Source organism: Ictidomys tridecemlineatus, chromosome 10 (genome assembly GCF_052094955.1).
Source record: "Ictidomys tridecemlineatus isolate mIctTri1 chromosome 10, mIctTri1.hap1, whole genome shotgun sequence".
NCBI classification, from domain to species: domain Eukaryota; kingdom Metazoa; phylum Chordata; class Mammalia; order Rodentia; family Sciuridae; genus Ictidomys; species Ictidomys tridecemlineatus.
This window is the reverse complement of record NC_135486.1, coordinates 63,483,826-63,510,336: the sequence shown is the minus strand read 5'-3', so window position 1 is coordinate 63,510,336 and position 26,511 is coordinate 63,483,826. Positions and strand designations below refer to the sequence as shown.

Sequence of the window (26,511 nt, the reverse complement as noted above, 5' to 3'; positions counted from 1 at the left end):
TTCCTGCTGTATTGAGACTACTACCATTTCCCTTTCAAATATCTGACACCTGGAGGCATAGAGGGCTCAGTTTGGGCCTCTATTCCTCAGACTCCAACAGCATGCTTTATTTTCAAAACACAGTTCATCTTTCACTCAGCTAATTATGGCAGCACCTGGAGAAAATTAAATGCAAAATAGATTTTAGCTAATTACGTGGTAATGGTAACTACGAATTAACTGTTTAACTGTTATGTGCCATCTCTTACTTAATCTTATTTAACCCTTCTTGTAACATAGAGTTCATCTATTTTCCTCATCTTTTTCAGGGATAAAAACTGGTACTTAAATGTTAGCAGGAAGAGAAGGGGGAAAGATTTGTGGAGGGATGAGGCCAGATGCCAGTACCCAGTGCAGCAGGTTAACAGTTAAGGAAGCAAAAATATATTTCCAAGTACAGAAAATATCGATATTCAAGATGGAAGTAGAGCATTGTGCAAGGGTTCAGTGCAAGAATTCTTTTTTTTTTTAACTTTTTCAGAAAATCCAAGCAAGGTGTGGAGGGTTTTACATTCTTTCCCACAACCCCCATGGTTTTGTTTTGTTTTGTTTTCATCAAAACACACTGCAAATTTTTGGCATTCTTTGCATATAGAATGACCCACATTAACTCAAATTTTAACTCTCAATAGTCTTATATTTACTACCCAGGAGGAAAACCATCTTGAACTGTTTCTATACATCAATGACTTCCAAAAACACATTTAATAGATGTAAACATGTTTCTATAGAACTTGAGATTCTCATTTGAAAGTTTCAAGTAAGCCTTGAGTTGAGCTGTTCTACCTGCAATAGCTCAGTCTCCAAGGGCATTTTTAAATCTCTTCAGTTTTCTCTTCAGTCTCAGGCAAGTTTGAGAATTGGCCCTCAGATAACCAGTTTTTGAGAAAAGATATATGAAGAGACCAATGGACAGACCAAAACCTCAATTCAGACAAAACAAGATAGAACAAACTTATATTAGAGAAAAAATGAGGGCAAAAAGGCAAGAAAAATGATTGTCAAAAATTGTCACCATTATTTCTGAGAATGGGGGGATCCTTTTTTTTTGGTCAGGTTTTATGGATTGTTTTACCTAAGTAAAATATTTTTATTTAATGGACAAAAACATGGCATTTAATTAGCTTAAAATGGGAAGTGAACAATAACACTTCAAAATCTTTTTTTTTTTTTTTTTGGTTCTGTGGATTCAACTCAGGGGTGTCTTACCCCTGAGCTATAGCCCCAGTCCTTTTAATTTTTTTATTTTGAGACAGGGCCTCACTAAATTGCTTAAGGCCTCAGTACATTGCTAAGGCTGTCCTCCTGCCTCAGCCTCTTGAGTCTCTGGGACTACAGACAAGCACAGGGAGCCAGGGGCTATTGTTTGCCTTTCAAGAATAAGTTTTAAAATAGAAGTGATTTATAAGAATTAAGTGACCTAGGCTCAGACTATGTCTGGACAGCCACAGGGAAGGACCTCCTTGAGATGGGAGGGAAAAGCTGGAGGAGGGAAAAGCTGGAGGAGGAAAATGGGGAGGAGGGAAAGAAAGGTGAGGGAAGGAGGCAGGGTTATGAGAAAAAATAATAATAATAAAGTGAACTAACCAGTGTTTTCCAGCCCTTCCTGGCAGAAGGGCTCTAATTAATATGATCAAGTTGAAATCTGGAATTTCTGTTGTAGTTGGCACATAATTCAGTCATGAAAAGAAACGTTCTTGGTATATGTGTAAAGATCCAATTGTTTAGCCAGGTGCAGTGGTGCATGCCTGTAATCCCAGGAGCTCGGGAGGCTGCAGCAGGAGGACCACAAGTTCAAGGCAAGAATCAGCAAGTTAGTGAGGCCCTAAGCAACTTAGCAAGACCGTGCCTCAAAATTTAAAAATTAAATAAAATAAAAAAGGCTAGGGATGCGTCTCAGTGGTAAAGCATCCCTGGGTTTAATCCCCAGTAACAAAACAAACATCTATTTGTTGTAATTCTATGAATTATTCTGGTTATGGATATATTCATTTAATAAACATTTATTGGCTCCATTAAAATGTGCCATAATAGTGCACAGAGGCTAACATGCGGGAAAAGAAAGTCTACTGCTTCTTCTCCCAAAGTGGGTGAGTCAGACAACATTCAAATATTGTTGTTTGTGTTATTACAGAGCTGAGTTAGCAGGAAGGAGGATCACTGTCAGCTAATTGCTGTAATTCTTGTTTTATAGATAAGGTGGCAAAGGGAAGTTCAACAATGGCTCCAGGTCACACTTCTAACACTATTACAGCTGGGACTGAAACTAGGGAGGTGGCTTCAACACTCAGAAGCCTCCTGGGAGAAACAGTTTGAAGATCTTCCTCTCAGAAAATCAGGCACACCCAGGGGCTTCTCACTGCAGTTGTTGCTCAGACTCACAGGCCTCAGTTTACAAAGCGAATTGATAACATGTTGCTGCACCCTTATATTTAAGCAAATGCTTTTCAGGAATGTTCTCTATGGACAAAACCCTGCGACTTTACACTACATTTTTAATTGGAGATATGCCTCATTGGCTTATATATGGAATATCACCAACAGCAACCTGCAAGTCAGCACAAGGCCTCCCTGCACTTCATGAGTCAGAGACTTTGGTGCGACAGGTGGTCTCTTGCCTTGCAGACTGCAGTTTCTCTAAAGAGACCATTTTTGTGTTTAAGAACTTCCAGCTTGTTTAAATTTCACTGAGGAACCATGTCCTTGAAGAACTTGCCTTATTGACCTGAGTCTGTGTTGCCCTGGAAGAAGCAGTCAGTTTTCCATCCACAGTACTTTTTGTTTTCATATCCCAATCTATTCACAAAACACCCATGTACCTGTGATATCAAACATTCCATCATAAAACAGGGTTTGTGTGAGATGATTTTGCCCCACCCCAAGCTAATATATTCTGAGCCTTTAAGGTAGGTGGGGCCATGGTGTTGGGTAGGTTAGGAATATTAAGTATACTTTCAATCTTTGATATCTTCATCCCAGGATAGGTTTGTTAGGCCATCACCTCATAGTAAGCCGAGGAGATGTCTTCTCATTTTGTCCATACATCATTTTCCTGACCTCCTTTAGCTGGCCATATTTTCCTTTAGCTCATTATATTTGTGATAGCTGACTTAACATTATTAATCAATAATTTCAATGTCCAGACTTCTTCAAGAATGGTTTCTGTCAAATTCTTTATTTCCTGTGAATGGGTCATACTTATCCTTTTGTGGGAGGTTGCTAAGGATTTGACCCAGGGGGCTTTCCCACTGAGCCACATTCCCAGCCTTTTGGAGATAGGGCCTAAATTGCTGAGGCTGGTCTTGAACTTGTGATCCTCCTGCATAAGCTGGGGGATGCAGGTGTGTGCCACTGCACCCAGCTTCTAATTCTTTAAGGGAGGTAAATCGTACATCAAATGAGTTTTTAAATATTAAGGAAATTTTAAGCAAGGAAGTTTGCTTGCATCAACCAAGACATCTGTTTATTCTTTGAAATAATAAAAACAGATTCTTTTTTCTTTTACAAATTTAGTTTAATTGATAACTCAGCATCAGAAATAAAAATTACTTCGAAAATGAGAATATAAACATGTTTATTGTTTTTCAGTTTATTTCCTTTCTTCACTTATTGGCAGATAATATATTGATCCATTCTCGTTGCTGAATCTTGTGAAGTTAGAAATTCAGGATGAGTCACTCATACCCACCTTAAAATACATAAAAGTCCCCCTGGTGGCAGCCTAAAGGAAAGTGACTCCCAGTCTCTCCCTGATGTTTGTGGATAGGGTATAGCACCTGCTTGAGATGAACCAGAGTCCAGAGCTGACCTGCATACCACCCCAAAAGCACACACATAAATCCAGGAATTTGGAAACAACCAACTACTTAATAATGAAACAAATCAATGAAATGCATAAAGGTCTAAGGTTCTAAATGGGCCAGTATGATGAAAGTACCCAGTTACCCGACAGTTGTGAAAAGAAAGGATCACATTTCCCATTTCCCGTCATGGGTAGAAAGCTGAAAATCAGAGGAAACAGACTTGCTGATGGGCACCCTGCAGCTCCAGGACACTTTAGCATCCTGAGCCACACAAGCCTGACAGAGACAAGGCCACAGACAAAGTCACACTCAGGGGTTGCTGGGAAGCTCTGTCCACACTGGTCCTGGACAGCCAGCAGATGGGCAAACCTCAGGCGGCCACCTGAGAGCTAAGGAGAGGTTCTGCAGGGAGAGAAACGACCTCCTGCCAAGTTTGGCTCCACTAAGGCAGGCCTGCTGGGGACCAGAAGGCACCCTGGGTGTCTCTTGTTGACAAGCAGAGAGCTTACCTAAAGCTGCCTCTGGAGAACCTTTAGGAGCAAGTACTGGAAAAGGCATGGGAATCTAGAAGCAACAGAGTCCTAAAAGCTCCATTCTACCTAAGGGCTCTCCACCTCCATCTCTGGCCGAATTAAGCTCCCCATTTTCTCAGGTCCTTCTCTGGGGAAAAAGTATGCATCAGAACCCACCAATCAGGCTCTCTATTCCTGAAGAGTGAAGAGCTTCAGAACTTTATTACTGAAGATCTCCCAAGTAGTCTGTGTCTTTCCCTGGCAGGTCATCTCCTAACATGTAATTCCAATGAAGAGATGACAGTATTACTTACACTTATGTAGGGCTAATCTTTGGGTAAGAGAGAAAATAAAACACTAAGAGTCCAAATATAGTCTCCTAGGGAGAATCACATATGCATATTAGATATGAAGAATTCTTTTAAAAAATATCAAACAGCCAGGAACAGTGGTGCACACCTATAATCCCAGCAGCTGGGGAGGCTGAGGCAGGAGGATCATGAGTTCAAAGCCAGCCTTAGCAACTTAAGCAAGGCCATAAGCAACTTAGTGACACCATGTCCCTAAATAAAATACAAAACAGGGTTGGGGATGTGGCTCAATGGTGCCCATTGGTTCAATCCCCAGTAACAAAAAAATAATAATTATCAAACATTTATCAAGTTGTGATTTCCCCGCCATCATCTTAGATATTTGGGATTTTCATTTTTTCACTTTTTTTCTATCCCTAGATCTTGCTAATTTCAAAGTACTCAAGTAATTTGCTTTACTTAATCAAAGAAACAAACTAATTTGATACTTTATTACATTTAGCTAAGGATTCAGAAATAAAGAGACCTACTTACAAAGCACACTGTCATACACTATTGAAATTCCATTTCAGCCATGTTACCATCCTGGCAAAGACTGAGATGCTTATAAATTCTCTTAACTTATAAAGTTTGTCAAAGTTTCCAGGAAACAAACTATGACTTCAGCTTTTATTGTGTTCTGATGGGATCAATGATTACAGAACCCAGGCATCACAGATCACTCTCCCCGTAAAGTGCAGAAGAGAATGCAGTGTAATCCAGCGCACCAGGCACGCTGCCGGGGCCAGAGTAGGGAGGCATCCTCTTGATGCAGTACTGGGCCTGATCCGGGGGCAGCTCTCGACGCAGCTCCTCTGCCAGGATGTACGGCTGGAAAACACACACAAGTGTTTGCAAAGCCAGTCAAAGAAACACTGGAACATAAGCAGTTTCAATACTTTCAATACAACATTTCTTATATTTGTGATCTAAATTTCTTAACAGACAGATAAAGGTATAGTTGGGTCACATTATACACTGATGAGAATGAAGGGCTATTTGACATAGTGGAATTGGTATTAAAAACAAAAATGTATGCATATGTGCTTTTAGAAAATGGAGTCATTTTCCCACTCAGTATATTTTTACTTAAAAACTGAAAATATACTGCCACTGGAGAAAACGTCTCCACAATATGATACTGACACATTTAATGATGGGGCTCTTTTTAAAAATGTCAAATATCCATTGAGAAATAGGACAATTCTGGTAAAGCAGACTGACAAGTAAGATAATATCACAGTGTGACTTTTTTTTAACATTTATTTTTTAGTTTTCGGTGGACACAACATCTTTATTTTATTTTTATGTGGTGCTGAGGATCAAACCCAGTGCCTCGCGCATGCCAGGCGAGCACGCTACCGCTTGAGCCACATCCCCAGCCCTCACAGTGTCACTTATAACAGGAGCTTCCCTGGGGGGTTGGACACACGTGGTTTACTACTTCCTAAATCCTTTGCACTCTCCCTCCCCATGTTAAACAAACTTCTTATTTTTTGAGATAGTTGATCCTGTCTGGTTTTTATGGTAATAAACATGGCTGTACTGAAGTGTTTTAATATCCTAACTTTCTTGCAGGACTCTTTTTCCTCTCTTAACCAGATCACAGAGTAAAATAATCCTATCTCAGACTGAATTTATGCATCCTAAGAAATTTTTATTGTTTGAGGGGTGGTATTTAAAAGCTCTGAACTTTCAGTTAAATTCTTGCTTAGTTTTAGGCATGTGTCATGAGAGTCTTGCCCAAAAGTCTTGCAACTTTTCTCTGGGGAATGGGCATGAAGTCAAGGTCCTTGGCCCTTAGTGGAAGAGCTTAACAGTTCTGCAATACCTAAACTGCAATAGTTTCTTCTTTCTGAATCACACCTATTAACCCAGAATGCACAATGGGGTTGAACCATTAACCATAAACCTTAACATACACATACATCTACCAAATGCACATTACCGATCCCTTCTATAACACTAGCATGAGGCCTGAGCACAAATGCCGGGGAAGGAAGAGCTGTGTTTTCTCTGAGGTCTCCTCTGTGCTGCTTTCCAGATTCAGTGCTAATATACCAGGGGCACTGGTATTAGAATGTTAAAGTGAAAGGAAATCCATCAATACATACCTTATCAGAAGCCAGAATTCGGAAGGAGGCAATGACCTGCTCAGCAGTATCTGTGTCAGCTGTCTCTCTAGTCATGAAGTCAATGAAGGACTGGAAGGTGACAGTGCCTTGTCCATTGGGATCAACCAGGGTCATAATTCGGGCAAATTCAGCTTCACCCTGAGGCCAAGGGCAAAGAGGTAATAAGTTCCTTTGTGTTTGAAATCTTAATTCTGCAATTCCTTTCAGTCTCTGGAAGGGATTCCCTTTAGAGTAACTGAGGTTTATTGTCATCAAATACATAAAGGTTGTGTAGCATCAAGCTAGAATATCAATGCCCTTCCTCTCTGTGACCCAGGAATGCAACATAATACAAGTGTCATAGAGTAACTTGGAGCAGATTGGGTCTTTTTTCAGGTTGCAAGAAAGAAAAGAGATGTTGCTAAACAGGAAGGCAGTTCAGAGCTGGTGCTCGTGATCTTATTTTGAACTTTGGGAGGGAAGCAAAGCAAGTCATGTTTAAAATATGCATTAATGGGCAACACAGAAGTATGAGTATATTGGGACCATTACAGTCCCAATACACTCATACTTTTTACATTTTTTTTTGGTATTGAGAACTGAACCCAGGGGCACTTTCACATCACTGAAAAGATGTGAGCTACATCCCCAGCCCCCCACATCTTTTTTTCAAAGATGCAGTCTGAGTTGCTGAGGCTGTCCTGGAACTTGCAATCCTCCTCTGCTTAGCCCCTGTAATTATAGGTGTGCTCACCTAGGATGCAAATTATATCAATAACGCTGTTAAAAATCATAAAGGAAGCCCAGACTCTTGATTTCTTCATTAGGAAAAAATCTGACCAATTTCTGGAAAAAAATGTGTTTGTTTGACTCTGTAAAGTTATTTTTACATAGCAACAGGGAAACCTTCTGTGTAATGAAAATTAACCAACCCTAAATGTTCTACCTTACATTTAAGTGTGTCATTTTCTATAATATAAACTCAAACTCAATAAAATCAGATCTTAGCACAATTTCAACTTCTGTCTTACCAAGTCATAACCCATGGAAATGAGGCAGGCTCTGAAGTCCTCATGGTCCATCAAGCCATTCTTTCTCTGTTGGCAAAAGCAAGAAACAGAAAAGTGGGAATTAGAGGTGATATGAGCAGCTCTGCTCGGCCAAGTAAGAAAGATCTAGTAAGGGAAGGGCCACTTTGAACTCTGCCAAGATCACAACGGTCATCACTGACTTAAAGGAAGGGTGGATCTGACAACACAAGGATGTTATCAATAGTTATTTAAAAGGAATGGAGGGTGAGTGGCAATAAAAACTAGACAAAAATGAGACCACAGGGTCAAGAAGGTAGCAAAGGAACTGGACAGGAGCATAACTTTTCATATACTTTACTGTGAATGTTATCACCATTTTGTGGGTCCATTTTTCTTATCATGAGTCAATTTTGTTAATTAATCATTAGATGCTTTACATCAGAGTTTTGCAACCAAGTCTTTACAAAATGACTGAGATACAACAATCACACCTTGTTAAGGACATACTTTCAGTAGGAACAAATGGGGCTCTGATATCCACTACAAATGCATTCACTGACAGCTGCAAGACACAGCTCACAGCCTGCACCTCAGGTCACAGGAGCAACGTCAGCTGTGCATACCTTTTTTTAGTGGCTACTTTCCTGTGGCAATACTCAACCAGTTTCCCTGTAAACTTTTTGGGGTGTTAAGACTTAAGGTAACAGCATGCATATTATTTCAGACTCATTGTTTGGTGGCTACAGAACTGCCTTTCAAATAAGCAGAGTGCAGTACCCTGTCGAAGTGGTTGAAGGAGGCTCTGAACTCATTCATCTGCTCCTGGGTGATGCCCTTCGCATCCCTCGTCAGGATCTGGGTCTCCACCTCGTTGATGGTTCTGGCAATGGTGGTCAGTAGTAGCTCCCATCCAACACGGATGTGCTACCAAGGAAAAAGGCAATGATAAGTTCTCAGTTTTTCTAGCAATGTCAACCTTGCCTTTTCGTTTTCACAACAGGAGAGCTGACCCCAAAGGAGGGCCTGCTATAGACATTCCTATGCTTTTTAAATTTTTTTGTTTTAATTAGTTACACATGACAGTATAATGATCTTGACATATCATACATTTGAATCAGATGGGGCATAATTTCTCATTTTGGAAATGAGAAATGTACACGTTACAGAATCACATTGGTCATGCAGTCATGTATATACATGCAGCAATAATAATGTCTATTTTATTCTGCTGCCCTTCCTATCCCCGCTTCCCCTCCCCTCCTCTCCCATCACTTCTCTCTACCCAATCTAATGTGACACACTTTTTTTTCCCCCTCACATCGTCATACATGTATTCTGTATATCGATGAGGGTCTCTTTCCAACTTCCGTGCAGTTCCCCTTCTTCCTCCCTTTCCCTTCCATCTCTCTTCCCTATTTAGTGGTAATTTTCTTCTCATTTTCTTCCTCCCTACCCCATTTTGAGTCACCCTCCATATATCAGAGAAGACATTCAGCATTTGTTTTTTAGGGACTGGCTAACTTCACTTAGCATAATCTGTTCTAATACCATCCATTTCCCTGCAAATGCCATGATCTTGTGCTGAGTAATATTCCATTGTGTATAAATGCCACATTTTTTAAATCCATTCATCCATTGAAGGGCATCTAGGTTGGTTCCACAGTCTAGCTATTGTGAATTGTGCTGCTATAAACATTGATGTGGCTGTGTCCCTGTAGTGTGCTGTTTTTAGGTCTTTTGGGTATAGTCCGAGAAGGGGAATAGCTGGGTCAAATGGTGGTTCCATTCCCAGCTTTCCAAAGAATCTCCATACTGCTTTCCAAATTGGCTGCACCAATTTGCAGTCCTACCAGCAATGTATAAGTGTACCTCCCCCGCCCCCATCCTCTCCAGCACTTGTTGTTGTTGTTTGACTTCATAATGGCTGCCATTCTTACTGGAGTGAGATGGTATCTTAGAGTAGTTTTAATTTACGTTTCTCTGACTGCTAGAGATAGTGAGCATTTTTTCATGTATTTGTTGATTGACTGTATATCCTCTTCTAAGAAGTGTCTGCTCAGTTCCTTGGCCCATTTGTTGATTGGGTTATTTTTTTTTATTGTTTTATTTATTTATTTATTTATTTATTTTGCTGATGACATGATCCTATACCTAGCAGACCCAAAAGGTTCTACCAAGAAACATTCAGCAAAGTGGCAGGATATAAAATCAATACCCATAAATCAAAGGCATTCCTGTATATCAGTGACAAATCCTCTGAAATGGAAATGGGGAAAACTACCCCATCCACAATATCCTCAAAAAAAAAATAAAATACTTGGGAATCAACTTAACGAAAGAGGTGAAAGATATATACAATGTAAACTACTGAACCCTAAAGAAAGAAATAGAAGAAGACCTTAGAAGATGAAGATATATACCTTGCTCATGGACTGGCAGAATTAATATTATTAAAATGGCCATATTACCAAAAGCACTTTACAGATTGAATGCAATTCTGATCAAAATCCCAATGGCATTCCTCACAGAAATAGAAAAAGCAATTATGAAATTCATCTGGAAAAATAAGAGACCCAGAATAGCTAAAGCAATTCTAAGCTGGAAGAGTAAAACAGAAGGTATCGCTATACCAGATCTTAAACTATACTACAGAGCAATAGTAACAAAAACAGCATGGTATTGGCACCAAAACAGGCTGGTAGACCAATGGTTCAGAATAGAAGACACAGAGACCAACCCACAAAATTACAACTACAGGTGCTAAAAGCATGCAATAGAGGAAGGATAGCATCTTCAACAAATGGTGCTGGGAGAACTGGAAATCCATAGGCAACAAAATGAAATTGAATCCCTTTCTCTCACCATGCACAAAAGTTAACTCAAAATGGATCAAGGATCTAGGAATCAAACCAGAGACTCTGCATCTAATAGAAGAAAAAGTTGGCCCTAATCTCCATCACGTGGGGTCAGGCCTCAAATTCCTTAATAAGACACCTATAGCACAAGAGTTAAAACCAAGAATCAACAAATGGGATGAATTCAAACTAAAAAGTTTTTTCTCAGCAAGAGAAATAATGTGAAGTGAATAGGGAGCCTACATCCTGGGAACAAATTTTTTACCCCTCACACATCAGATAGAGCTCTAATCTTTAGGGTATACAAAGAACTCAAAAAGTTAAACAACAAAAAAACAAATAACCCAATCAACATTCATATACTTTAGAAAAAATTCTACCCTAGTCTATAGTGGGAAGTACTCAGAAGTGAGATCAGGGCTCTCATAGTGACAACTGGATCTCTGTGGATTAGACAGACAGTGAATAGCCTATTTGTCACTGAAGCTATCTTTCCATTTACCAAGAAGCAGGATGAGCCTGAGTTATACCTGCTAGCTCCCAGGGAGACCAAATTGGGCCAAATTGTAGATGTGGCAGTAGTCTAATTTCTGGTACTCTCCCCAAAGAGGCATAATAAATTCGTTGTGTTGAGTCATAATGCTGTTAACTATGATCTCACACTTGATGTAGTGCACAGAGCCTTTTCATATAGCAACTAGAAAGGCTTACCACCCTCTGATGTTCACACTTTGAGAATTCAGCAGGAACAAAGCACAGAAGTGCATCCAGAGCACACCAGCCACTGAGAGCAGCAGGAGCAGTCCACTGCCTGGTGCTTACCTCCATTGTGTAGTTGGTGTGCTTGTTGTCAAAGACCAGGGCCTCCTGGATGAGCTGGTGGTCTCCTTCCAGCTTGTCTATGTTGTTCTTGTAGTTGATGATGTTGTGCTCATACTGCTTCAGCTGGTTCATCTGGTCTTCCAGTGCCCCTGTGATCTGGATGGAGCTCCGGGCAATCTCCTAGGGGAGGCACGCGGGCAGACAGGGGGAGGTGAGCAGAGCTAGGAGGTAGTGTTGTGAGAGTCATCGGTCATGACTGCTCAAGATGCCACACCATATTAGGCAGCAGCCCAAGTCACTAGATGTCCCCAGACACAGTGGGAAAGGGACAGGGTCACAGGATAGAATAAGGTCTGGTTCTGGTCCACCTGGAGAATGGGAAAAGGTCTCCCAGAATCTACAGTGGAACAGCAAAGGCAGGAAGAAGTGAGCCCTGACCATCTTCTTACACTGGGAGCAAAACTTCCTGGACCAGCAACCTAGTCCTTCAGCGGGGGTCGGGGGGGGGGGGGGAGCCAACTGCCTGGGGAGAGCTACCACACAGATGGCCATACCCTCCAGCACAAGAATTTCTTACAGTTTTAAATATTCTTTCCTTTGGGAAAAAGTTAACATTTTATCACCAAAAGAGAGAGAAATGTCTCCTGGCTGTTCTTGGAGATGAAATGAACCCAGACCTCAACACCATTCACAGACCACTCTTTCGTGAATGTTCTGACATGAAGCATGCCTGAGTCTTTGCTGTTCCCCTTAGGTTGGGGGTTTAAAGGCCAAAAACTGAGAAAGGGCTTCATCGCTATTTTTAATGACACAATTAATATCCATCAGTAAGAACCTCCTTGCTCCCTTCATTGGGCACCCACCAAGCTCCCAAGTGTGCCAGGCACACAGAGTCCACAACAGCCCCAGGGCTGGAAAGATAAAGCCCCATATGAAAACAGAATGAGTGGGGCAACCAGAATCCACAGCACAGGAGGCACCACTCTGTCACTAAGGGGGACTGGCTGCCAGGCCTGTGGACAGCCTGAGAAGGATGTGACCTACCTCCATCTTGTTCTGGATCCAGGGACCAATGGCATTGGCCTGGGCAGCAAATTGGCGCCTCAGGCGCTCATTAGCATGCTGGCGAGCCAGCTCCTCTTGCAGGGATTGATCTCTGATGGGCACCAGCTGTTTCACCTGTCAGGGCCCAAGGACAAGGGGTGAATAGCCAGCTCTGGTCTCCTAGGAATGGCTGCAGGATAGCAGTCCAAGGAGTTGGTGGAGTGGAAAGAGAGGGAAGGTGGGGAAGATGGAAGAGGAGGAAAAGGGAAGCGGGATAAGGGTGAAAAGAGGGAAGAGAAGTGGGATAGGGGTGAGGAAAGGGGGCGGAAGTGGGGTAGGGGACAAGAGAGAGGGGGGAAGTGGGGCAGGAGTGAGGAGAGGGAGAGGAAGTGGGGTGGGGGGAGGAGAGAGAGGGGAAGAGGGGTGGGAGGAGGAGAGGGAGGGGAAGTGGAGTAAGGGAGAAGAGGGGGAGAAGTGAGAGTCCCTCCTATAGGGGGACTAGCTGTGACTGCCACCTGGTGCCACCAAGGCTTGTAGAGTACAAGGTGTGTAAGAGCCTCTATCAGGCACACCACGATCCCTCCTCCCATGCCACGGAGCCAGGTCTACAATGTAGCAGATTTGTGAACTTGGATGAGGGGGTAACTGCTATCTTTATTTTCACTCTCTCTGATTCAAAGTTAACATTTTCTTCCATTACGCAGGTGTGCAGCAAATCCATAGCAGTGCCTTGCCACCCCTGAGACATCACAGGAGAAATCCCAGAGGTTCAGGCACCAGCTACTGCTGCCTCTGATAAATCATGTGCCCTCAGCTCTACTCCAACATCATCAGCAGTTATGAGGTCTTGATTTTAAAGTATTAGTAGAGGCACATGCATTACTATATCCCAACTTCAAAAATATTTTAAACACTATATCACAGTGTAATTCACTTCCTTCACAGTCCTACATATTTTATGATCATGTAAACATCATCATCATCATCAAGGGATCCTCAGGCTCCCCAGCCTGCTGAAGCTCTCCTTGACCCATGTGAACACAGAAGCCCTGTTGGGCCAAGGTCTGCTTCCAGAGAAGAGTGGCATCTGGCCTGTACACTTGTGAGTCATTTTTTAAGGCTACGCCCCAGTGCTCTCTGAAAAGGCAGGAAAACTACTGCAGAAATCTTTTTTGTGTCGTCTACAAAACTGCTGTTGAAGGCAATATTTGCCAGAGTCCCTTTTATGAAAATCCATATGGCCAATTGCCCTATAAATTACTGAGGGGAAAAGAGTACGTCTCACTTTAAGAAATTACATAGATCCTTTTGTTGTTGTTAAAGGGAACTACTCAGCTCAGTTTCCCTTTTCTCTTTTCTTGGCCAGAAACTAACTTCAAAGCTCTTAGGCAGACAACTGAGGATGTGGTTCAGTGGTCGAGCGCTTGCCTAGTACACAGCAGGCCCTGGGTTTTATCTCCAGTGCAGAGGGTGGGGGTGGGGAACACACACAATAAAAACCTCTCATGCAATGACTGTCTCTGACATGGACACTGGCCTCCTTTCCATGCCGTTTCTGTCCCCTCTTTGGCACTGCTTGTAACTAACCCTTGCTTCTCTTTAAAATGAGACCAAAAGGCCAGGCACAGTGATACACATGTGTGATCCCATCAACTTAGGAAGCTGAGGCAGGAAGACAGCAAGTTCAAGGCCAGTCTCAGCAACTCAGGGGACTCTGTCTCAAAATAAAAAATAAAAAGGGCTGGAGATGTCACTCAGTGATGAAGCACCCCTGGGTTTAATCCCCAGTACAAAAAGAAAAAGAAACAAAAGGGCTGAAAATGAGCCTACTTTGACTATAAACTTGTGAATAGTTTCTCTAAACTCAAAGAGCAACAAAAGTTAGTAGCAATATTTTGTCCCTCAGATGTATTTTTGTGACTTTTTTTAAAAAATATTTTTCGTTGCAGATGGACACAATACCTTTATTTTGTTTATTTGGCTTTCTGAATGTGGTGCTGGGGGTTAAACCCAGTGTCTTACACATGCTAAGCAAGCACTCTACCACCGAGCCACAACCCCAACACTCTAAGTGACTCTTTTAAATTTAAAACTCACACACATTTGGGATATAATTCAGTCTAAAAATTCTATAATGATACACTATGGGCAAGCTGATTTCCCCAAATTCAGCTGGCACTTTAGGAACCGTTTCCCTAATAGCATTAGTATCACAATCTGTACTAATTTTGCCAAAATCTATAAGATTTTCCTTAAAGAAAGTAATTCCAACTTTCTTTTCCAAGAACCACAAAGGCTACCAACTGGCACTCAGAGTGTGAAATTCTGGGACGAAGGAAAGTCTGGCCTATGAGGCCAGATGGCAGTCACCCTAGTGCCCCAGGTGCTCGCCTCTCCCCTCAACCCTAGCTTCAAGATGCCACCTACCTTGTCCCACTTGGTGCGGATTTCATCCATGGTGACAGTGCTGTATGGGTTGCTTGAGCTGATCCTGATGTTGTAGCTCTGAATCACTTTCTCTACCTCGTTCTGGATGGCCATGATGGACTGCCGCTCCCCATCTGCCTCTGGCAGCGTGGCCTTAAACTGCTCGTGGGCAGTGATCAAACTCTGCACCAGGGAACAAGGGAGAAAACCCAGATTACCATCAGTTTCACAGGCTTTGATGTTCACACACAGGAGTGTCTGTACATTACCTGCAGGCACCTCTGGAGAAAAACAAAGCCTGCATGTTTTTCAAAAGCTCTGCCTGGAAAAAAAATTGTTTTCTTCTTCAAAAAATCACCTTTGCCTTCATTATGTCTGGGCCCTGCTACTGTTAAGGTCTTAATGTCTGCTGATAAAAGAACTTAGCTAGAACTTTCTAGCAACAGCTGTTCTTCTCAGCTCTGTACTCATCACTTGCAACCTCATTTATAACTAAAGACAATAGCAGAACATCTCTGCTCCTCAAAAAGAGAAGCCCTCAGAACCCAGCTCTTCCCCAGAAAACTCCATACAACTTCTACAAATCAAACCCGTTCCTTGATGATAACATGTCAGATGAAGGACTGTGAGTCTCATGGTCCACATCCTTGCTGCCTGTGGCCCAGGATGAACCCACTGCATACTTTAGTCCTGCAACACATCAGCTGCCAACAGGCTCTCACTAAACAGTGTGACGCCTGAGGCAGACGTAGCAGTCTTGCCTACTCCAAAGAGAGACAAAAGATTTTGGCAATTCGCCTCTGCTTTGCAATGTGCACAGAAACACCAATAAAATCTCTTTCAGATGCTGCAACATTCAAAGAAAACACCTGCTCCTTGACTCCCAATGAGACCTCATCCCCGTAATCCCTTAGAGGCTGAAAATACCCTAAACTGAAAACACATTTAGCACACTAACCCACCTACCATCATTGCCTAGCCCACCACACGCTGTAGAGGCTCTATGGTTTCCTCTTGTGATGGCGGGCTGACCAGGAGCTGGCCCTGCCCAGTATCACAAGAGGACACTCTGCCTATCACCAGACCAGGAAAAGTGGGAAAGTCACCATGTAAAGCCTGGATTCTACAGAATGTGGGTCACTTCTGCACTGTTGTAAAGCTGAAAGACCCTACACTGAGCCATCTGAAGTCAGGGGCTGAGTGTAACTCCCCTGACACCAGGGGACCACCCTTCTAGCCTGCTCCTTGGCAGCGAGGCGGGAGTGCAAACCTGACCTTCTGTGTTTCCAGTCTGCTGATGACATTCCTATTTTACAGAAAAAGAATTACAAAAGTATTCTTTTTATATTCTATTATGTTAAATTCACTGTATGATGGTCTCTAAATAAATTGGGACCTGGCTGTTTGAAGGTAGTTTCCTCCCTGCCACCACCACTTAGAAGACTTATTTATAGCTTTGAAGCTCCAGAAGACCATGTGGACTGGAGGGAGGTGCTGGTTTGGGATTTCTTATGTTTTATGATCTAGCAAAACTCTGTAGGTCTAAACAAATGGCAATAATGTACACATGTGCAAAGTAGTTAACTCAGTAGTCAGTAGACTCATAGCTTCCCATGAGCAATTCTAAGAACAGAGATGTCCAAGTTGCTTAAGGATTCAGCATTCTTTTTGAAAAAGGCAACCCCTCTGAGATGCATCTAACATTACCTGATGACAACTAGTTGCAGCAAAAAGGCAAACAAGCTAAGGTTCAAAGGGCAACTTATTTGGGCTTTCCAGCATATGCTTTTTAATTTTAAAAAGTAATATATACATAAAATATATATATATATATATATATATATATATATATATATATGAATAAAGAAAAGGGATGGGTGCAGCCCACTGCTAAAGCAAATGCTGGCATGTGTGAAACCATGAGTTCAATCTCTAGTGCCAAAAATAGATAAACAGATGACTCAGTAGGTAAATAAACAAAACCACCTCTAATGCAGGTAGAGTTGAGTCTGGCTACCTGTATCTCCTCGATGCTGTGCACAATAAACATGTCTTGCAGGTCTTCCATAGCACCCTCCATCCAGTTGTTGAAAGGTGCAGCCCTCTTGGCAAACTCCAGGTGTAGCTGATCAATCGTTTCCAGCAATTTCTCTGTTCTCTGAAGATCAGTTAAATAGAAGGGAGTGTTATAATAGATTAAATTGAAAAAAAATCCTCTGATGTACAGAGAAATGTAAAAACATATCCCTAAACAATAAAGTGTTAGCTGACACTTAGCATATGTCTATAAAAGGTTAACCAAGGCTCAGATGATTAGGCTGAGCCCTGTGGGCCTTGAGAAGGATTCATTGACATCCAGAGCAGTCTTGGTTTTAAAGCACCTGAAGTACTCTGCTAGATATTAGATTCTGGAAAAGTGAGAATCCATATACAGTATTCCTAACTTGCTTTCAGCTAAAGCAGGTCTTGGTAAATTAGAGGCTTGATTCTCCAACTTCGGGTAGCAGGAAACTCAAGACACCTTCTGCATTATGTCGTCTACAAGGTGCAGGAAAGCTATGTGACTCTCAAAGTCACCTACAGAGGGAGGACAGAAAGAACTAGCTTGGCAATCTCAATCCTCATTTGGAATACAATGCTCACCTCTGTGGGTTTATGAGAGCATGAGGCTTCCAGCCTCAGAGAGAGATGGTGTGCTGTTCTCCACAGCAGAGCTGATGGGGAGCAGACAGAGAGCATGCTGTACCTGGGGATCTCCCACTGTTAGACTCACCTTCTCTCCTACTCTAAAATGTTGGCACTTGGTCTGTTGTGCCTGGTCCTTCCTCCTGCTAGACATTCCTTTTCTATGCAAATGCATAACAGCCAGCTGGCACTCAGAAGCTTGAGTCCACACGTTTCTATTTCATTAGAGTCAAGGGGAAAAGCCTGGGACCTGGAAGCAGCCTCTTTCCCTCAGGTCCCAGGAGTCCTTTCATGGTGAAAGACTATTAGGTACCCTTAAACTTACTACCTACTGTCTTCTACCCACATCCTGCACACAGAGAAGCCCCGATGCACTCTGATTCTGTTTCTCATCAATTTTTCCTTGAATATCCATTACCACTTTCCCTCTGCACGTCTCAATTGGGTTCTTCTTGATTTCCTGACTGTCAATTTACACATACAGAAGGACTTTTGGAAATTTACTATAATTACTACTGGAGACCAAGTGGGCTTATACCATCATCCCTATGCTTCTTAAAAACTTCAAAAGAACACACAGTGTTATGAACCTCCATGTTCCTATCTCCCACTTTGTATATTCCCTTCAGGGGCTCCATTCAACAAATGATCTGTTTAGATTTAAATACACAAGGCCACAGAGACACAGAGAATACCAATGACTTAAATAAAGAGCCTCTAGTAAAAGACTTCATTCTACAGGTGCCTTTAAGACTTCACCTCCAAGGCCTCTCTCCTCTTCTGAGTGAGGGTCCCCAATCTGTCCCACTGGTCACAAATTTTCTGGCAACGATCATTGACATTCACAGCATCATGATAATCCAGTTCACTGGGAAGAGTGAAAATAAATGAAGATTAGTTTTCCCAGGTGATATGAGGGGAAATGGGGCTCAAAACAGACAAGGACATTTTAAATAAAAAGATCTGGCAAGAGAATTGACAGAGCATTTCAGGGTTTTATTGACTGTCCCCATAAGTCTTAGAAAAATTATAAGAATTAGTAAAACTTTTATGTCAGTCAACAAATTTCTAAACTGAAAGAATGCTGTCCCCTTAATGCTTCTGGTTAGCCTTCTCCCTCCTTGTTCTCTGAGGCCCTCTGGAAGCATGGTTTTAAAATGGAAACTGTAAGTGAAGCCAACTCTCTGCCCTGAGGACAGTCCTGCAGGCCACTGTAGCCACAGTGACCATAACATCGAAATGAGTCAAGGGGGAGGGAGGTGTGGGCTTGCACTGGGTGTCCTTGGTTCCTCTGGAAGGGCACAAGCTCACTACCGAGTACAGCCTGTCCTGGAGGATACTGTGACTTTATCTAGCACACAGGGACTTCTAAAAGAGGGCAGGACAGAGCCCTTCCGCATAGGGACCACAAGGTTCTTGCCACTAATCCAACAAGCCAGAACAAAATGATTTCTTGCTAAATGCTAATCTTTCCTGGCCAGATCCACCCATGGACCCCTTCTGGGGATCACTGTGAGGTGAAGTGACTGGAACTTTCTGAAAAAAGGATTGACTAGAAGGTCAACCTTACATCTCCAGGGATAGGAAGTTTCAGTCTTCTACAAAACCTAATCAACCATTAGTTAAGATAAAAGCAAGAATCATGGAAATGTAAAGACATTCAGGAAGCTTCCTAAAGAGTATAGGAAGAGACAGCTTTGCGAAGCCCCCCTTTCCTTGCCCCATCCATTTCCATGAGGCTTGTCTTTTTTTTTTTTTTTTTGACCTTATATGAAGGCAGTGGTTGTTCATTGCTGTTTCTCCTGCTCACTCAACCTACTGTTTCTGCTACTGAGCGAAGGAGATGCCTGTGCTTGCTATCGCAAGGTTCTTCAGTGTTCACCTGAGTGTTCCTCCGGTAGACAGAAGTTCTCTGTCACCTTGTCAAAGCCTGTCTATTCTCAGGAGCAACCAGCTTTCCACAAACATGCTCTCTTCTCTATACTGAAGCTAAGATTCTTGTGCTGATTTTTCTTTTTTTTGGTACTCAGGATTAAACCCAAGATCACTTAACCACAGAGTTACATCCTCAGGCTTTTTTTTTAGTGTTTTGAGACAGGGTCTTGCTAAGTCCTTAGGGCCTTGTTAAGTTGCTGAGGTTGGTCTTGAACTTGCAGTACTCCTGCCTTTGCCTCCTGAGTCATAGGGATTACAGGCATGTGCCACTGCACCAGGCATGCCAATTTCTTATGACCAAAAACAAAAACAAAAACAAACAACCCCACCCCCCCCCCCACATACACACATACATGCACGCACACAAAACAAAGGAAACACACCAGCAGTGAGCACATCCCTGAAAATAAAGACAAAGGCAGCAATGGCTCTTCAAAATGCAAATATTGGGGCTGGGGATAGCTCATAGTAGAGTGTTTTCCTAGTATGTTCAAAGCCCTGGGTTCAATCCCCCGCACTTTAAAAAAAAAAAAATTAGAAGAAAGACTTCTCCAACACTGGAAATGAGCCACGCATGGTGGTGCATGCCTGTAATCTCAGTGACTCCAGAGGCTGAGACAGAAGGATCTCAAGTTCAAGACCAGCCTTAGCAAATTAGCAAGATCCTGTCTCAAAGTAAAACATAAAAAGGACTGGGGATGTGACTCAGTGGTTAAGCACCTCTGGGTTCAATCCTCTTTGCCCCAAACAAACAAACACAACTGTCCAAAACTGGAAACAAAAACCAAAGGCTGCTTCCACATATCCCCAATGCAGATGCTAGTGCTCACCCCTCCAGTATTATCCTTAGGGTCTCTCCTAGATAATCTACATGCACCTGCTGCATGTGTATCTGCTTTTTAGGAGTCAGGATTTGCATAACTACACACACTATTTTTGTGTACTTTAAGAAATGCAAAAAAAAATTGAATTATTACTTTAAGATAGGCAAAAAGGATAAAGACATTACTAGCAATATAATGGACACAGAACAATTCAGTATGTGGTTCATCTCAACTATGTCAGGAGACAGGCACTAGGGTACCAGGAATAATAATAATATGAAAATACTTCTTAAATTTATAGGCAACACTTAGAACAGCTCTAATTACTCATGGGAACTATTATAGAGCATTAAATAGCCTGAGTTTCCTTTCATCCCTTATTTTATTGGTAACTATTAATGAGCAATCAGAGCCAACATGGAAGCAGCATGAGTTGTAAGACCATGTAAAGGTCACAAACTTAGAGTAGAGACAGGATATGAAGGCCACAGAAAATGAAGTGCTTATATGGAGCTGATATGACAAGGCTGAAGAATAGTGTTCTCTTTAAAAAAAGGCCCCACCTGTCAATCAAGTTTGCTCTAGTCAAAGTGAGGAACCTGGGCGTTTTAAAATGTTACATACTGAAATCAATTTTTATTATTTAGTTTTTAAAGTTATTATTATGTGTTAGGCTCTTAAAATCCTGCAAATGTATCAGTGATTATAATGAAGGGGAAAGAAGGAAGGACCGAGAACCTCCACCTAGTGCTCAACTCCACCTGGCCTCAGTCTCCACACCAGCTCTTGCCATAAAATGAAAAGCAGAGTAGACAATTGCTCCAGGGCCTAGATAGTGGCTCCTTTTGTGCTGTTCTCTGCACAGGCAGGTCCCCCTCTTGGATGGAGCCAGGGTAAGGCTGCCCTGCCCCACCTTCAGAGCCTAGGCCTCTGCCCTGCTTTCCCCAGCTGTGGGGGACTGGGGTGCTGCTGGATGGGAGGCAGGGATTCTTCCACAACCAATGAACCCAAGTCAAATCTGTTTCTACATTTAGAGAAACAATCCTGTCCCAGGGTGCTCTGGCCTGGCTCTGGATCCATTAGAGAAGGGGAAGGCAGGCCTCCCTTGCCCTCTCCCAGGGGTCCCCAAGTCCCATGCCCTGGGCTTCAGCACGCACTTGAGCTCCTGTGCAATGGCTGCGATCTGCTCCACGCGGTCCTGATGGGCTGCCAGATCACTCTCAAAGGCCTCGTGCTTCCGCAGCAAGGCCCGAACTTCCGTCAGGGATGCAGACTCATAATCCTTCTGCAGTAAGATCTGCTCTTTGCCTGCAAAGGTGGCATCAGCAAGCGTGAGTACCCTGCAGCCTCCCAGAGGCTTCCTTGCAATGGACAAGCACCCCGAGAGCACAGAGTTTCCAAAGAGGTAAGAGGATGTGCCAAGCATGGCAGGACTGAGGCAGGAGGCATTCAGGCCGTTGCCTGCCATCAGCACCCCAGCTCCTCCAGGTGCCCACAGCCCATGGTGCCCCAAGCATGGGGGCACACTGAGGACGTTTCACAAAACAAAGCTGTGCTCTTCATTACTGAGTAGTGGGCATTGCCCCTCCAGTGCTCAGCTCAGCTCAGTGAACCCTGGCTCCCAGGAGCTACTGGGTGACTGACTGTGACACTCAGGCTCTGTTCTCCGCCACAAGTGCCACCCTACCACTGTGCTTTCTGCTTGAAAGCTTTACTTCTGTGGCCAAATGTGGCCTGGGTTTTGTTGTCCTGAAAATAAACATTACAGATTTTCCTTCCTTAACCTCCACTTACTTCCCCACATGTCATAACTCCAGCAACTGCTGTGGTTGAAGAACTAGATCCACACTTATTCCCTGGCTAATGACCTGTAAGCATTTAATTCCAGAAGCTGGACATATAGCTGAGTGGTGGGGCACTTGCCTCACGTAAGTGAGACCCTGGGTTCAACCTCCAACATTACAGAGGGAAAAAGAATTTAATTGGATAAAGACTGAAATAGAAAGCAAATATTTATATATTTAATGATGAAAACACAGCACTTATGGTGTGTCCAACACTGATTGAATATGAATTCACCAAATCTTCATGAAACCTTTCAAGGGAGCTGTTACTGCTGTTCCCATTCCGAAGAGGACACTGGGGCACTGAGAGATCACGCACTTGTCCAGGGCACATAGCTGCCACTGTCAGGGAGGGGCACCCCTACCTGTCACGTACTTGCTATGTAACATCAAAACTCAAGTAAAGCACAGGGCAGCAGAGAATGACAGGACATCTCCCCCACCTCTCTCAAAACAGACTATTACAGGGTGGAGTGAAGGTTCTGTTCCTCTCCTTCAGCAGGAAGGACCACTTAGTCCAGCAGACACATCACCCTGGCTATAGGTACAGGTCCATTTGTAAGGCCTGAAGGAAGCAGATAAACGCAAGGGCAACGAGGAAGTCAGACCACAGAAGACCACCCTGGCTTTCCTCCTTCCCTGTTAGATTTTCTAGGTAAAATACTTGATGGCATTTGATACACACCTTGTGGTAGAGGCTGGGCTGAGGCTATCTTGTCAACAGTTAGGCAACAGATAGTTACTTTGGAGCCAGACAGGAGAGAAGAAGGAGGCCGGCCTCCCACACTGAGCACATGAAGAGCACTCAGAAGCTTGATTAGAACACCAGCTTCATGCTTTCCTCTTGAGAAACGTAGCAGGGCAAATAGGAGGACACCTGCCTATGGTATCTCAGATGCTGGGGACAATTAGTAATGATGCCTTGTGGCTCTGTGCAGCTGGACCCTGACCTCATGCATTCACCATAGGCCTGTGTTTTGTGGGTAGAGGCCTTCTGCCTCCGGGCTCTCTACAGCTGAACCCTGACCTCCCAGAGCTAAATGCGGGCCTCATCACTCACCATAGGCCTGTGTTTCGTGGGTGGAAGCCTTCTGCCTCCTGGCTCTGCGCAGCTGGACCCTAACCTTGTGCACTCACCGTAGGCCCAGGTTTCGTGGGTGGAGGCCTTCTGCCTAAACTTCTCAGCCAGGTGCTCCAAGCGCTCCAGCCTCCGGATCTCGTTGAGCAGCCATTCCTCATAACCCTTCTCGGCTTGCTCCAGCCTCTGCCAGGCTCCAGCGATGTCCTGATGACGCAAGGACAGGCAAGGCAAGGTTGTTATGCATGGCCCTCCTCTGGGCATCCTCCAGTGCCCGTCTGGCAGTACTCCCTTTGTTTCCTTTTCCTTCCCCACCTCCACCCAAATGACCATTCAATTATCTTGGTTTCCAAATGTCTTCATCATCACAAGGACCTTTCAAAATACAGCTACTCTCCTCTGCCAAGCCCATACTTCTCCAGGTATGGACAGAGGCACTCGGGGCTTAAGTTTTCTGGCTACAAAATGAAGCCTCAAAGCCATCCTGAGGTCAGGCTTAGGTGAATATCTAAGCCTGGGAGCTGGTTTAGTAGATCTGGGAGGCACTGGCACTGGCAGTCATTAGAGGCACGGATCTAGATGAGATCACCAGAAGGGTATCAAGATACAGAAGGAAGCTCAGCACTGAGCACAGGAGCTGCCCAACATCTGCAGACAGCAGAGAAGGTGAGACCTTGAGCAGATATGGAGGAGGCCTCACTGGTGAGGGAGGAAGAAGAAGGGAAAGACTAGAGCAGAAAGAATCTCAAGAAGAATGCAACAACCAATAGGGTCACAGCCACCAAGAAGTACAAAGTATGAAACCAAAGAGGACAAGTTTGTGGACATCAACATGAATGTCACTGAGAGATGAAGACAGCATCAGAGGAGGGGGACAGAAGCCAGGGTACTGCAGGAATTAGTGATATGGTGGAAACCATGACAGAACTCCTTGTACATGTTCTGTTATAAAGAGACCAAATCAAGCAGCAGCTATGGAGTGGGGTGCAGTGATGGGGTTTTTGTTTCTTTTGTTTCTTTTTTTTTTTTTTTTTAGTTGTGGTTGGACACAATATCTTTAATTTATTTATTTACTTTTATGTGGTGCTGAGGATCAAATATAGCGCCTCGCATGTGCTAGGCGAGCACTCTACCGCTGAGCCATAACCCCAGCCCTCTTGTTTTGTTTTTGTCTTGCAGATTTCAAAGCACTTTTAATGTTCATGTGGTAACACCATCGAGAGGGGAAAACTGAAGTGTGAGAGAAGAACGCCAGACTTAGACCTTGAGAATATGAAAAGGGTAGGTGGTAATAGCAGGGAGAAGAGGGTACATGATCCTGCCGGTAGATCTATGGGGGCAGATGAGGTAAGGTTGGAGAAGGGAGGAAAGAAAGGCCATTCCTGGTATATCTGCTGAGGGCCTGCTCTTTGCGGGACACCATTCATGGGCTGAGTCAACAACTGCATGATGGCAGGTGAAAAACATCAAGAATGACAAGGTGGCAGAGTGCGCACCTCTGATCCCAGCAGCTTGTGAGGCTGAGGCAGGAGGATCGCAGGTTCAACACCAACTCAGCAACTTAGCAAGACCCTGTCTCAAGATTCAACAAGTCAAGGCCTCCTTCTCGCAGTCCACCAGGGAAGAGACCCAGGACAAAAGCCTATAGGAAAACATGAAGCTTCCCGCATTCCCAGGATGACCCCAGCTACTCACCGACACCATCTTCCCCTCGGAGGGCATGAAGGCAGGCCGGTTGCTGATACGCAGCTTGGTCTGCAGGGTATTGAAGTTGATCTCCAGCTGGCACTTCTCCTGCACCTTGGGGGGCTTGTGCTTCCGACGATAATCCCGGAAGTCCTCCAGCTTTTTCTGCATGGCCTGCATGGTTTTCTCAGGAGTCCGGTTCTCCAACCAGGGGATCGTGCGCCGAATCCATTCCAAAAGCTGCTCCCAAACACAAAAACACTGCTGAAAACACCAGCAAACTGCTCCCAGTTTAAAAAAAAAAAAAAAAAAAAGAGGTGCCTGATCATTTGGAGTAGGTTAAACTAATGCTCCCCAAACTACTGAAGGGTGGTCACAGTGCCCTGCCCTAAAGGCAGGGAGGGCAGCCCTGCGCATGGCAGTGAGAAAGACTCCTGGAGTCACCAAGGGCCACTGGTGAGTAGTGACCCACCCCAACAACACCAAACACAGGTCGAAACTTAAAAGTCAGCACGCAAAGTCATGTTTAACAAAAAATGTGACAGTTACAATAAACTCAGGGACCAGACATTAGCAGACAAATGCTGGATGGAGCTTCCAAATTAAAAGGAAGAAAGAAAGAAAAAATCTGACATGGAGGAAATATAGTGTTATAAACTCAGCAAAGAACTGAGTTTAAATCAAAATGCATTAAAAAAAATAAGCTTGAATCTAATGACTCTAATGAGTTTGTTTACTAGACAAATGTACCATAAGCGTGGGGCTGACTCAGTGCCAGTGCCTATTTTAACATCCAGCTTTTAAGTAAACCAGTCAGAGATCAGTGAGAATGGTGGTGCATCCCCGGCTCCTGCACACCCCTTCCCAGGCCTGGAACCAACCCACGGGAGGCCCATCGTCCCCCCAGGCCTGCTGACAGTCAGGGAAATGCCAGAAGACTAGAATAAAGCAGTGTAAATGGTGAGACTGCTGCAGTCCAAGGTCTCAGGAGCGTAAATGAAAGACTAAGTAAGAAAAGGGAGGATTTCATTACTGAGAACCGGCTATCCTTCTGTTCTGGTCATAATTGAAATCTGAATTTCATCGCAGTCTTAAACAATGCTGTCCAATTGGATTTTTCCATAGTAAAACTATGAACAACAAAGAAAGAAAACAAAACAAAACAAAAATATATATATTTCCTCCCCTCAGTAGTATAAAAATACAAACTCAGTATCACTAGATTAGATTACCATAAACTATTAATTGGGACAATTTACTCCAAGAATCCTGAAAATTTTCCCTGCATAGACCCAATATCAGGTAAATTAAGTCAGAGCAAAAATTATCTGGGCTTGAACATGTGCCACTGTATTGGAGTCTGTTCTTGGAGGAAGTGCCTGTGGGCCTCGCCCAGCCCAAGGGAGAAAAAACTCCTGGGCAGGCAGGACATGCCTCCTTGCAACCTGTGCTACAATGAGGA

The 26,511-nt window shown here is 43.5% G+C and overlaps 1 protein-coding gene across 4 annotated transcripts in view; it reads right to left on the bottom strand.

Moving 5' to 3' along the window:
• Positions 1 to 5,320: 5,320 nt before the first annotated feature.
• The window catches only part of Actn2 (actinin alpha 2), a 59,789-nt gene continuing 38,598 nt past the window's right edge, over positions 5,321 to 26,511 (bottom strand). For 3 of the 4 annotated variants that reach the window (XM_005320350.4, XM_078023098.1, XM_078023099.1), the window contains 12 exons: positions 25,059 to 25,289; positions 23,423 to 23,570; positions 21,599 to 21,749; positions 18,442 to 18,550; positions 17,015 to 17,155; positions 14,998 to 15,180; positions 12,571 to 12,705; positions 11,527 to 11,706; positions 8,627 to 8,773; positions 7,850 to 7,915; positions 6,819 to 6,977; positions 5,321 to 5,535 (listed from right to left, as the gene is read on the bottom strand). In XM_005320350.4, coding sequence (XP_005320407.1) covers positions 5,377 to 5,535; positions 6,819 to 6,977; positions 7,850 to 7,915; positions 8,627 to 8,773; positions 11,527 to 11,706; positions 12,571 to 12,705; positions 14,998 to 15,180; positions 17,015 to 17,155; positions 18,442 to 18,550; positions 21,599 to 21,749; positions 23,423 to 23,570; positions 25,059 to 25,289 — 1,809 coding nt within the window. In that variant the 3' untranslated portion in view covers positions 5,321 to 5,376. The other variant, XM_078023100.1, reaches the window with a different exon arrangement.